Here is a 14,576-nt window from a genome sequence, read left to right on the forward strand (position 1 = left end):
CTACCTTTAAGTCATCAGAAATAATCACCCCTAAATCCCTTTCCTCAGATGTTGAGGTTAGGATTCTATCAAATATTCTGTACTCTGTAATTGTAGATTATGCTAGCTTTAGTGTACCTATAATCTTAATTTTATTAATGACAGGAGGCGAGTATTTGCTTAAGTCTCTCTTTACTAGAACTCCACAGCAGCACAGAAAACAACCAATCAGAAAAAAGTTAGGTACTATAAAACTCCCCTCCCCATGCAACATTTCCTCTTTCAAGCTGCGACAAAAACAGAATAAAAGGCAGAGAACATCATGGGGAAGAAACGAAGTCCTAGATACGATGAATATAACGATGTCCACCATCCAAGTGTAACCGTCAAACTAGATAGTGTAGATGGACTGTAAACTGAAACGAGAGAAAAACAGAATCGAACAGGTTGATTATCCAATGAAATGTACTCTGAATAAACATGTAGGTACTCAACGTAGCAACCAAAATTACCGTAACCTGCATAGATCCCAACCCGACTTATGAAAAAACACAGACATAAGGAACAAGCGACAGGTAGCAGAGACAACAAACAGTTGCATATGTACCTGATAATCTAAACTATAACATTAAACAAGGGAGGGACAAGAATGGGTGGGAAATACTCGCCTCCTGTCATTAATAAAATTAAGATTATAGGTACACTAAAGCTAGCATAATCTACAATTTTATAACATGACAGGAGGCTTCGTATTTGCTGTTTCAACACTCAGTTCACCAATCCAACGCTGTTTGTGTCGCTGGTAATTATTCCAGGAAATATCAGAGTAATCCTAATTGGACATTCCAAATACGATAAATGACAGCCGACGGGTCAAAGGAGATGCCAACCGACGAAGTCTCTCAAATACGGAAAAAAGCACCCTCCGCCGGTAAATCCATTGTACCTGGTGTAGCAACCTGTTTCCTAGAAGTCGGTCCATGAGCTGGCAAGCTGACCTATTAGCCACATTCCTGTAGTTGTATAACTTCGAAATCCGAACTAGGACTTAGGGTCGCGAGAAGAAAACTGACACCAAGTCTCAACTCATGACCCGTAAGGCGGCTCCTCCGATCGTGCCAGGGCCATTCGGTGATGCGGCCTTGCAGGGAGATCTCCAATCTCAAGGAATGCACCGAAGACCACCACCAAAATCGCAATAGAAACCGAGGAGGATCTTTCGTACCTTCCTGTCCTACCCGGTGGGATGTCTCATCCGAGCATAAATTCATAACGCACACAATGAGAGTGTGTCCAAACCAGCCGTATACTAAGTGATTCCAATAGTCCAAACGGACTGTGTAAAACCTCGGACGCCGTAGAGAAAGGGCTCCAAAGGACGTCCATTCAGGGTTCCGAACTGAACTTGAGTGGAGGAACGGAGGTCGACTATTCTGGGAATAGGGAATCCCAGAAATCTTCAAAGGAATGGGAAGTGCAAACAGGAACGCAGATTTCCATCCAGAAATGCCCTCGTCCAAGAGTGAAAGATGTCTGTGTAGAAGTCTGGGTATACCAGGTACCACCCTAAGGTCCCGTAGGTCTCCTCGACGATAGTTGAAAAGTAGGGTAGCGTGAATCCAACAAAATGGCTCCCGTGAGGAATAACTAGAGTATAGATGGAGGGTCCTCCATCTCCGAACCCTGATCACCAGGTATGCGTTTCGAGGAGACAGGGCAGTCCTGCCATCGTATCCCAAGATCTGAGGACCGGGGAGGTCAAGACAAACCGGGGTTTCCGGTCTTACCATGTGAACCATACGTACGTTTTTTTACCTTCAGAGCGGGTAATAGGCCCTCCTTAATCCTGTTACCCGAGCAAGGCAGAGCCCGCATGCTCCATGAAGGTCCCCGTATCACCTGCCACCTAAATATGGGAGAAAAACTGTCTGAGCAGTTGTTCACAATGGTCTGGATATCCAAAAACAGAAAGCAATCCTCTGTTCTTTATGGTGCAGAATATACCCAAACCTGCACTCACATAATACCTGGGTTCCATCCGATGGCCGTACCATCTCCAGGAATGTGTATAAATAAATGGGAGTCACCCCTCGTTATACCCCTGTGAGAATATCCCTCCATTACAGGAGATAGACTAGAGGGATCCAGTCTAAGTATGGATATCTTGCATGACCAGGCAGTCCTCTACATCGAAATCAGTAGCACGGACGTCAGATCTACTTGAATGCAGGAGGGACGCCCCTCCATGTAGTCATCGATGTCTTGCACAGGTACAAGTCTGTGTGATGAACAAATGGATGGCACCGTAGAGCGTCGAGTGTACGAGAGAGCCGCGCTCTCTACTAATGAGATCAAATATCGTGCTAACGTCCGGCTGATAGCCTGAGCGGGCCGCACCCGCAAATAACCAAACAGTAGAGTCTGCATCCGTGCCCGTTCCTCTCTAGGAGAATGCTTCCTCCAAACATGACCCCTGTATCCAGCTCAGTCTCTGGCTGAGGTTGAGGGAGGGCTGCGCCCTCTAATAACAAATCAGTGTCCGGTTCCGTATCTGAGAGGGGTACGCTCACTGTTCCAGAAGATAAAATATTCTCGGATCGAAGAGGTGGAGGGCCGCACCCTCCTGTGATCCAAGCTAGAGTCCCTAGAGACTCAGGGTGACCAACTATAGGGTACACCAAATACGAGTATCAGCCTAAGGCTGAGGGTAATCTACGGGAAAACGATGGAAAACTATCAACTGACCGTCCGGATCCCGTGTGCGCGCGCGGGGTCCAGGTGGATCGTTGGTAGTCTGAGGAAAGCTGGAGACGTTCTCCGCAATCCACGAGCACCCGGGAGGTCGGAGGAGGTCAAGTCAGGCCTCTCGACGACCCGAGCGAAAGGAAAAGGAAGTCACGAAAACTAAAAAGACAACAATAACGTAGAACGAGTAAAAACGCAAATCCTATCTCAGCTAGAAGGCAAAAGCAGGCCGGAAGGCAAGACAAGTAAGCCCCACCGAACAGGGCCAGGAGCTAACCTTACGCAGGAATAACTACCGATAGCTATATGGATACCGGGAGGCAGATACGGAGTTAGTTGTTAAAGACAAGGAAAACACCGCGTTCTCCTGTAGGTGTCTGAGTACCGGTCCTCACCAGTGCAAAGTTCTCCTTGGAGATGTGCCGTCGCCGGTCTGGCGCAAACCGCGGATGTGTGTCCGGGGTCTTCATAGGAAAAACTTGCCCTTCAGGTCTGAGGTTTAGGGCCTTCACCCTACCTACCATATCCAGATGGCCGTATATTGGCGTCCTCTTGGATAGTATGGCAACGGTGCTTGTCCGGACACCTGCCTATTTCCATGTCACTGGTGGGCACTGGCTTCTCCTCAGTGATATAGCCCCAGGCCTGCGGCCAAAGGGGGTTCGGCACCAATAGAGCAGGCCCAGCAGGCCAAACTAACGGACACAGAATAGTTGGTCAAGCAAATAGGCACCGACATAGGAGGACCAATAAAAGGGCACCGACATAGCAGGCCGTGCTTATGGGCACAGACATAGCAGGCCGTTCTTATGGGCACAGACATAGCAGGCCGTTCTTATGGGCACAGACATAGCAGGCCGTTCTTATGGGCACAGACATAGCAGGCCAATCTTATGGGCACAGACATAGCAGGCCATTCTTATGGGCACAGACATAGCAGGCCATTCTTATGGGCACAGACATAGCAGGCCATTCTTATGGGCACAGACATAGCGGGCCAATCTTATGGGCACAGACATAGCAGGCCAATCTTATGGGCACAGACCTAGCAGGCCATTCTTATGGGCACAGACATAGCAGGCTATTCTTATGGGGCACAGACAGAGCAGGCCATTCTTATGGGGCACAGACAGAGCAGGCCATTCTTATGGGGCACAGACAGAGCAGGCCTATCAATGGGGCACAGACATAGCAGGCCAATCAATGGGGCACGGACATATCAGGCCAATCCTGGGTCGTGTATATAGTTATATTATTATAACACGTTATTTATATAGCGCCATCCAATTCCGTAGCGCCTACGAGGGGTACTGAGTGAAAGTGGGGACCTCTGAGTTTGGATAGAGGCCCCTAAAAATAGTGGATCCTCAAAGCATCCTGTGACGTAGGACCCCTAGACACCAACCCTTTTAGACAGCGTAATGCCGTTGTAATAACCTGAACCTGGACTGGCGGTCCCCCAAGTGCCCAGCAGGGAAAAGTGGTATTCCAGCTGTATTGGGTAAAACGGAGGTAGTCCAGCGACCATCATGCCCGTGAATGGAAGATACACTGAGTGAAACTGTCCTTGAACTGTGAATAGGTAAGCATATGCTCTCACAGATCTGTAGGAATTCTAGCGTATTATATATTACCACCATCATACCACCTGCAGGGGTTGTGAAATCACGGACACTGCGAGGAGAGGGGCTAAACCATAGCCGGATTAATGAATTCCCCCGAGAACCTGATAAAATTGTATCGCATCAGCGTAGACTGGCCTCCCATACCAGTTTGAGACAGAGCCAGGACTGATAGCCATACTATACATGCCACGGACAGATAATTCATACCCGAGCAGTCCCATCTGAGACCTCATAGCTGGACCAGAAAAAATATATACTGAGAAGCAAACGAATCCGAGAGCTAACTGGCACTGTCTACACATGAACAGAGCCTGTACAAGCTGAGTACATACACACCTGTAACTCGCAGAACTCCGTGATACGCGCAGAAATAGGCGACATGCACTGTCCAAAATTCTCAGTGATCTGAGAAATACACTGCCAGCAAACTCACAGCGATCTGTGATTCACACTGACAGCAAACACACAGCAACTGAGACATACGCTGTCAGAAACGAAATCTAGAAATACACTGTCAGTCAAACGCGCAGCAACGGCGACATACACGGTCAGAAAAAAACAAATCCTGAAATACACTGTCAGTAAACACAGCGGTCTGAGAGATGCACTGTCAGCAAAAACCCAAAGCATCTGTCATAATTACTGTCAGAAAAACGAAGTCTGAGATATACAGCGTCAGTCAGACACACAGCAAACTGCATACACACGGTAGAAAAACTAAATCTAGAAATACACTGTCAGTAAAACATACAGTGATCTGTGAATTACACTGTCAGCAAAAAAAAAAAAAAAAACACAGTAATCTGTGCCATACACCTGGCAGCAAAATTCACAGCATCTGTGTATATGTGCCAAACAAACACACATCACTCTCAGATAGAAAATGCCACTAAGGCCCATGTAACATAAACACAGTAATTTCTGAGATATACATAGAAAGGAGAGCTAACAATCAGGTTAGACGAGAAACCGGAATGACCGTGAGGAGAGGGGTCGGGGGGGGCGAGCGGGTTGTAATTGCTCTCTCCTCCCCCGGCGGACACATGCGGCCGCGTATTGAGCCGGCCAGGGCAGGCAACCACATGCCGAGACTCCGGTCGGCGGCATCATAACACCGCGACCGGACCTGCAAACCGGCGGCCACGTGTAAAGCCTCCGGTCGGCGGTACCCTAACACCGCGACCGGAGGAGGAGAAAAACCGCAGGTGGGGCAGCGAATGCCCCCTCTTCCCCTTGCGGACCTGCAAGCAGGCGGCCATGTGCAAAGCCTCCGGTCGGCGGTACCACAACACCGCGACCGGAGAAGAAGAAAACTACAGGTGGGGTAGGACAAAGTCCCCTCTTCCCCCTGCGGCCATGCGGTCCGCAGACAAGGCAGGCAGCAGGCGGTCACGGGAAAGCCTCCGGCCGGCGGGTGTGAGCAATAACACAGAACCCCGCCGACCAGAGGAATGAGGTCCAGGGGAACAGAGAAGGGAAATTTAAAGGGGACAGAGAGGGAAAGAATCCCCAGGGAGATGAAAATGAAGCCAAAATAAACAAACTCCCCACAAGCCCCAGAGCAATATGCAGAGGAGAATAAAGTGAAAACACATAAACAAGTGAAACACTGAAAATATAATAAAAACCATACAGCCACCCACTAATATTAGCAGGAGGCAGAGGTACTCTGACCTGTACTGGTGCGGAGCAGCAAAGAAAGAGGCAATGATGCATAGGGAGGGGAGTTTTATAGTACCTAACTTTTTTCTGATTGGTTGTTTTTCTGTGCTGCTGTGGAGTTCTAGTAAAGAGAGACTTAAGCAAATACGAAGCCTCCTGTCATGTTATAAAATTGGGTTTTTACGTCCAAGATGCATGTTCTTGCAATGTTTGTAGAAACTATTAAAATTTTTAATATAACTAAAAATATTTATATTTTTAAAAATATTTTGTTACTTTGTAATATAGTGATATATTTTACTGATGGTTGAAAATGTTGCTAAAAATTATTTTAAAAAGTTTCCCACTTGGAAAGCTTATCCAACAATATTGAATAGAGGACAAGGTTTAGTCCTTGAGGGACCTGGCACCCAGACCACTTCATTAAGAGTGGTCCTTTAAATGTGTAATTAACATTCTCCCCTGTTTAAATCTGCAAATCAAACAGCAGTAACTGTGGGTTCAGGGGATACCCCTAATGTAGAGGGGACTTCCTCCATCAATTCTCTGCGTTTTTCATGTTGGGCCGAGTAATCGCACTGTAGCAATATTCCAGAACAGTTTGTAGTTTAGTGAAACATTGAATGCCCTCACAATAACCTCTTTCAGTCTGTCCCAACTCTGTCTTACAGAAATGGTGAAAACTCCAGAAATCTCCTATGAATGTTCCACCAGAAAACTCCAATGTGTTGTGCCCAGCGGAAATGTCTCTAACATTACCATTACCTGGAATGGGCAAAAGAAACCTTCTTTTAATGAACATCAAACTTTAATTCAACTAGAAATTTCTACAAAAAAAGCCATAAATGTGAGCTGCGTGGCCAAAGGCAAACTCAATCAAATGGAGAAAACAGTGTGGATCGACTGCACAAACTGTGAGTTATATCTCAACACCCTTCCCATAAAATAATAGACTAAAAAGAAAGGCCACTGTAGCAGGACCGCCGATAAACTGAATTGACCGGGTTGTTCTGTGATGTGTGTTACAGTCTAAGCATCCCTTTCGTGTATTTTCTCAATCTTAGTCATGTATTTCACCCTATGTGTTCAGGAGTGCAGCCACGAAGGGGGACCACCACAAAACCTCATTTAGAATGTTGATACAGAACATTCACACCTCATAACCAGGTGTCAAAACCACAAACCGCACGGTAAACCTTGGCGAGTGCGAACCCCATCCAGGGGTACAGACGAACGCCGGCCAGGGGGAGCATTGGCGTCCCAAAAGGAGACGTTTCACACAGACCCCGCGAATGGTGGCTGTTGGTGATGGTTACCGTTCTGGGGGTCCCTGAGATTGGTGAGGACATCCTTTGGGGATAATGGAGGTTGGGGGTTGGGGGTTCTCTGCCACTGGGAGGTAAAGAGGCGGGAAGTGTCCCGCGTTATGACCTCCAGATACAGAGACTTCTGGGAAGAAGACCCCGGTAGGGGGAGAGCACTGGGAAAAGGGGGCAATGGGACTGGGGTTCTGGTTCTGTTACAGGGCCCCTTTGAGGGGGAGGACCCTGGGAACGGATATTGTCATTATATGTGATCCTCCGCTTGCATGGGGAAAGTATAAAGCTGAGTGTGGCCAATAAAGTTCTTGTTGTGCCCCTGGAACAGTGTGTCATCCAGTTACTGGGTGGGAAATGGGTCTGGTCATTCATTAATAGCTGAGGTAACAAGCCGGATTACTCAGGGTCCGCTACAGCCACTATGAAAGATAATATTGTTGGTAGAAGGAACAAGGTGAGAAATTATATTGAAGAAAATAAATATATTACAAGAGAAGAAGCACAAGTAGTCACAGGGAGAGCTAGATCTAAACAAATTCTTAAAGAAAGTAAAATTGCAAAGTCTTCCAGGTAGCAGAACCAGCAGTAACCAGCAGTGGGAGCTATGTATAGTGTGATTAGTAGGGAAGGTAAGACATGTATTATAGGGAGCAGTACCAGCAGTAACCAGCAGTGGGCGCTATGTATAGTGTGATTAGTAGGGAAGGTAAGACATGTATTATAGGGAGCAGTACCAGTAGTAACCAGCAGTGGGCGCTATGTATAGTGTGATTAGTAGGGAAGGTAAGACATGTATTATAGGGAGCAGTACCAGTAGTAACCAGCAGTGGGAGCTATGTATAGTGTGATTAGTAGGGAAGGTAAGACATGTATTATAGGGAGCAGTACCAGCAGTAACCAGCAGTGGGAGCTATGTATAGTGTGATTAGTAGGGAAGGTAAGACATGTATTATAGGGAGCAGTACCAGCAGTAACCAGCAGTGGGCGCTATGTATAGTGTGATTAGTAGGGAAGGTAAGACATGTATTATAGGGAGCAGTACCAGTAGTAACCAGCAGTGGGAGCTATGTATAGTGTGATTAGTAGGGAAGGTAAGACATGTATTATAGGGAGCAGTACCAGCAGTAACCAGCAGTGGGAGCTATGTATAGTGTGATTAGTATGGAAGGTAAGACATGTATTATAGGGAGCAGTACCAGCAGTAACCAGCAGTGGGAGCTATGTATAGTGTGATTAGTAGGGAAGGTATGACATGTATTATAGGGAGCAGTACCAGCAGTAACCAGCAGTGGGAGCTATGTATAGTGTGATTAGTAGGGAAGGTAAGACATGTATTATAGAGAGCAGTACCAGCAGTAACCAGCAGTGGGAGCTATGTATAGTGTGATTAGTAGGGAAGGTAAGACATGTATTATAGGGAGCAGTACCAGCAGTAACCAGCAGTGGGAGCTATGTATAGTGTGATTAGTAGGGAAGGTAAGACATGTATTATAGGGAGCAGTACCAGTAGTAACCAGCAGTGGGAGCTATGTATAGTGTGATTAGTAGGGAAGGTAAGACATGTATTATAGAGAGCAGTACCAGCAGTAACCAGCAGTGGGAGCTATGTATAGTGTGATTAGTAGGGAAGGTAAGACATGTATTATAGGGAGCAGTACCAGCAGTAACCAGCAGTGGGAGCTATGTATAGTGTGATTAGTATGGAAGGTTAGACATGTATTATAGGGAGCAGTACCAGCAGTAACCAGCAGTGGGCGCTATGTATAGTGTGATTAGTAGGGAAGGTAAGACATGTATTATAGGGAGCAGTACCAGCAGAAACCAGCAGTGGGCGCTATGTATTGTGTGATTAGTAGGGAAGGTAAGACATGTATTATAGGGAGCAGTACCAGCAGTAACCAGCAGTGGGAGCTATGTATAGTGTGATTAGTAGGGAAGGTAAGACATGTATTATAGGGAGCAGTACCAGTAGTAACCAGCAGTGGGAGCTATGTATAGTGTGATTAGTAGGGAAGGTAAGACATGTATTATAGGGAGCAGTACCAGCAGTAACCAGCAGTGGGAGCTATGTATAGTGTGATTAGTAGGGAAGGTAAGACATGTATTATAGGGAGCAGTACCAGCAGTAACCAGCAGTGGGCGCTATGTATAGTGTGATTAGTAGGGAAGGTAAGACATGTATTACAGGGAGCAGTACCAGCAGTAACCAGCAGTGGGAGCTATGTATAGTGTGATTAGTAGGGAAGGTAAGACATGTATTATAGGGAGCAGTACCAGCAGTAACCAGCAGTGGGCGCTATGTATTGTGTGATTAGTAGGGAAGGTAAGACATGTATTATAGGGAGCAGTACCAGCAGTAACCAGCAGTGGGAGCTATGTATAGTGTGATTAGTATGGAAGGTAAGACATGTATTTTTAGGGAGCAGTACCAGTAGTAACCAGCAGTGGGCGCTATGTATAGTGTGATTAGTAGGGAAGGTAAGACATGTATTATAGGGAGCAGTACCAGCAGTAACCAGCAGTGGGCGCTATGTATAGTGTGATTAGTAGGGAAGGTAAGACATGTATTACAGGGAGCAGTACCAGTAGTAACCAGCAGTGGGAGCTATGTATAGTGTGATTAGTAGGGAAGGTAAGACATGTATTATAGGGAGCAGTACCAGCAGTAACCAGCAGTGGGAGCTATGTATAGTGTGATTAGTAGGGAAGGTAAGACATGTATTATAGGGAGCAGTACCAGCAGTAACCAGCAGTGGGAGCTATGTATAGTGTGATTAGTAGGGAAGGTAAGACATGTATTATAGAGAGCAGTACCAGCAGTAATCAGCAGTGGGCGCTATGTATTGTGTGATTAGTAGGGAAGGTAAGACATGTATTACAGGGAGCAGTACCAGTAGTAACCAGCAGTGGGAGCTATGTATAGTGTGATTAGTAGGGAAGGTAAGACATGTATTATAGGGAGCAGTACCAGCAGTAACCAGCAGTGGGAGCTATGTATAGTGTGATTAGTAGGGAAGGTAAGACATGTATTATAGGGAGCAGTACCAGCAGTAACCAGCAGTGGGAGCTATGTATAGTGTGATTAGTAGGGAAGGTAAGACATGTATTATAGAGAGCAGTACCAGCAGTAATCAGCAGTGGGCGCTATGTATTGTGTGATTAGTAGGGTAGGTAAGACATGTATTATAGGGAGCAGTACCAGCAGTAACCAGCAGTGGGCGCTATGTATAGTGTGATTAGTAGGGAAGGTAAGACATGTATTATAGGTAGCAGTACCAGCAGTAACCAGCAGTGGGCGCTATGTATAGTGTGATTAGTAGGGAAGGTAAGACATGTATTATAGAGAGCAGTACCAGCAGTAACCAGCAGTGGGCGCTATGTATAGTGTGATTAGTAGGGAAGGTAAGACATGTATTATAGGGAGCAGTACCAGTAGTAACCAGCAGTGGGAGCTATGTATAGTGTGATTAGTAGGGAAGGTATGACATGTATTATAGGGAGCAGTACCAGCAGTAACCAGCAGTGGGCGCTATGTATAGTGTGATTAGTAGGGAAGGTAAGACATGTATTATAAGGAGCAGTACCAGCAGTAACCAGCAGTGGGAGCTATGTATAGTGTGATTAGTAGGGAAGGTAAGACATGTATTATAGGGAGCAGTACCAGCAGTAACCAGCAGTGGGAGCTATGTATAGTGTGATTAGTAGGGAAGGTAAGACATGTATTATAGGGAGCAGTACCAGCAGTAACCAGCAGTGGGAGCTATGTATAGTGTGATTAGTAGGGAAGGTAAGACATGTATTATAGGGAGCAGTACCAGTAGTAACCAGCAGTGGGCGCTATGTATAGTGTGATTAGTAGGGAAGGTAAGACATGTATTATAGGGAGCAGTACCAGCAGTAACCAGCAGTGGGAGCTATGTATAGTGTGATTAGTATGGAAGGTAAGACATGTATTATAGGGAGCAGAACCAGCAGTAACCAGCAGTGGGAGCTATGTGTAGTGTGATTAGTAGGGAATGTAAGACATGTATTATAGAGAGCAGTACCAGCAGTAATCAGCAGTGGGCGCTATGTATAGTGTGATTAGTAGGGAAGGTAAGACATGTATTATAGGGAGCAGTACCAGCAGTAACCAGCAGTGGGAGCTATGTATAGTGTGATTAGTAGGGAAGGTATGACATGTATTATAGGGAGCAGTACCAGCAGTAACCAGCAGTGGGCGCTATGTATTGTGTGATTAGTAGGGAAGGTATGACATGTATTATAGGGAGCAGTACCAGCAGTAACCAGCAGTGGGAGCTATGTATAGTGTGATTGGTAGGGAAGGTAAGACATGTATTATAGGGAGCAGTACCAGCAGTAATCAGCAGTGGGAGCTATGTATAGTGTGATTAGTAGGGAAGGTAAGACATGTATTATAGGGAGCAGTACCAGCAGAAACCAGCAGTGGGCGCTATGTATTGTGTGATTAGTAGGGAAGATAAGACATGTATTATAGGGAGCAGTACCAGCAGTGGGAGCTATGTATAGTGTGATTAGTAGGGAAGGTAAGACATGTATTATAGGGAGCAGTACCAGCAGTAACCAGCAGTGGGAGCTATGTATAGTGTGATTAGTAGGGAAGGTAAGACATGTATTATAGGGAGCAGTACCAGCAGTAACCAGCAGTGGGCGCTATGTATAGTGTGATTAGTAGGGAAGGTAAGACATGTATTATAGGGAGCAGTACCAGCAGTAACCAGCAGTGGGAGCTATGTATAGTGTGATTAGTAGGGAAGGTAAGACATGTATTATAGGGAGCAGTACCAGCAGTAACCAGCAGTGGGAGCTATGTATAGTGTGATTAGTAGGGAAGGTAAGACATGTATTATAGGGAGCAGTACCAGTAGTGGGAGCTATGTATAGTGTGATTAGTAGGGAAGGTATGACATGTATTATAGGGAGCAGTACCAGTAGTAACCAGCAGTGGGCGCTATGTATAGTGTGATTAGTAGGGAAGGTAAGACATGTATTATAGGGAGCAGTACCAGCAGTAACCAGCAGTGGGCGCTATGTATAGTGTGATTAGTAGGGAAGGTAAGACATGTATTATAGGGAGCAGTACCAGCAGTAACCAGCAGTGGGCGCTATGTATAGTGTGATTAGTAGGGAAGGTAAGACATGTATTATAGGGAGCAGTACCAGTAGTAACCAGCAGTGGGAGCTATGTATAGTGTGATTAGTATGGAAGGTAAGACATGTATTTTTAGGGAGCAGTACCAGTAGTAACCAGCAGTGGGCGCTATGTATAGTGTGATTAGTAGGGAAGGTAAGACATGTATTATAGGGAGCAGTACCAGCAGTAACCAGCAGTGGGAGCTATGTATAGTGTGATTAGTATGGAAGGTAAGACATGTATTTTTAGGGAGCAGTACCAGTAGTAACCAGCAGTGGGAGCTATGTATAGTGTGATTAGTAGGGAAGGTAAGACATGTATTATAGGGAGCAGTACCAGCAGTAACCAGCAGTGGGAGCTATGTATAGTGTGATTAGTAGGGAAGGTAAGACATGTATTATAGGGAGCAGTACCAGTAGTAACCAGCAGTGGGAGCTATGTATAGTGTGATTAGTATGGAAGGTAAGACATGTATTTTTAGGGAGCAGTACCAGTCGTAACCAGCAGTGGGCGCTATGTATTGTGTGATTAGTAGGGAAGGTAAGACATGTATTATAGGGAGCAGTACCAGCAGTAACCAGCAGTGGGCGCTATGTATAGTGTGATTAGTAGGGAAGGTAAGACATGTATTATAGGGAGCAGTACCAGCAGTAACCAGCAGTGGGAGCTATGTATAGTGTGATTAGTAGGGAAGGTAAGACATGTATTATAGAGAGCAGTACCAGTAGTAACCAGCAGTGGGCGCTATGTATAGTGTGATTAGTAGGGAAGGTAAGACATGTATTATAGGGAGCAGTACCAGCAGTAACCAGCAGTGGGCGCTATGTATAGTGTGATTAGTAGGGAAGGTAAGACATGTATTATAGGGAGCAGTACCAGCAGTAACCAGCAGTGGGCGCTATGTATAGTGTGATTAGTAGGGAAGGTAAGACATGTATTATAGGGAGCAGTACCAGCAGTAACCAGCAGTGGGAGCTATGTATAGTGTGATTAGTAGGGAAGGTAAGACATGTATTATAGAGAGCAGTACCAGTAGTAACCAGCAGTGGGAGCTATGTATAGTGTGATTAGTAGGGAAGGTAAGACATGTATTATAGAGAGCAGTACCAGCAGTAATCAGCAGTGGGCGCTATGTATTGTGTGATTAGTAGGGAAGGTAAGACATGTATTATATTGAGCAGTACCAGCAGTAACCAGCAGTGGGCGCTATGTATTGTGTGATTAGTAGGGAAGGTATGACATGTATTATAGGGAGCAGTACCAGTAGTAACCAGCAGTGGGCGCTATGTATAGTGTGATTAGTAGGGAAGGTAAGACATGTATTATAGGGAGCAGTACCAGCAGTAACCAGCAGTGGGAGCTATGTATAGTGTGATTAGTATGGAAGGTAAGACATGTATTATAGGGAGCAGTACCAGCAGTAACCAGCAGTGGGAGCTATGTATAGTGTGATTAGTAGGGAAGGTAAGACATGTATTATAGGGAGCAGTACCAGTAGTAACCAGCAGTGGGAGCTATGTATAGTGTGATTAGTAGGGAAGGTAAGACATGTATTATAGGGAGCAGAACCAGCAGTAACCAGCAGTGGGAGCTATGTATAGTGTGATTGGTAGGGAAGGTAAGACATGTATTATAGGGAGCAGTACCAGCAGTAACCAGCAGTGGGAGCTATGTATAGTGTGATTAGTAGGGAAGGTAAGACATGTATTATAGGGAGCAGTACCAGCAGTAACCAGCAGTGGGAGCTATGTATAGTGTGATTAGTAGGGAAGGTATGACATGTATTATAGGGAGCAGTACCAGCAGTAACCAGCAGTGGGCGCTATGTATTGTGTGATTAGTAGGGAAGGTATGACATGTATTATAGGGAGCAGTACCAGCAGTAACCAGCAGTGGGAGCTATGTATAGTGTGATTAGTAGGGAATGTAAGACATGTATTATAGGGAGCAGTACCAGCAGTAACCAGCAGTGGGAGCTATGTATAGTGTGATTGGTAGGGAAGGTAAGACATGTATTATAGGGAGCAGTACCAGCAGTAATCAGCAGTGGGAGCTATGTATAGTGTGATTAGTAGGGAAGGTAAGACATGT

General features: G+C 45.7%; 1 protein-coding gene across 1 annotated transcript in view; it reads left to right on the top strand.

The window, feature by feature from the left end:
* LOC134586338 (T-cell surface antigen CD2-like) overlaps positions 1–14,576 on the top strand; it is a 103,713-nt gene that overhangs the window by 51,889 nt on the left and 37,248 nt on the right. The window contains exon 3 of the mRNA XM_063441807.1: positions 6,683–6,925. Within this exon, the coding sequence (XP_063297877.1) occupies positions 6,683–6,925 (243 nt within the window). The remainder of the gene's footprint in view (positions 1–6,682; positions 6,926–14,576) is intronic.

The sequence above is a fragment of the Pelobates fuscus genome, chromosome 1, assembly GCF_036172605.1.
Source record: "Pelobates fuscus isolate aPelFus1 chromosome 1, aPelFus1.pri, whole genome shotgun sequence".
In the NCBI taxonomy this organism is placed as follows: domain Eukaryota; kingdom Metazoa; phylum Chordata; class Amphibia; order Anura; family Pelobatidae; genus Pelobates; species Pelobates fuscus.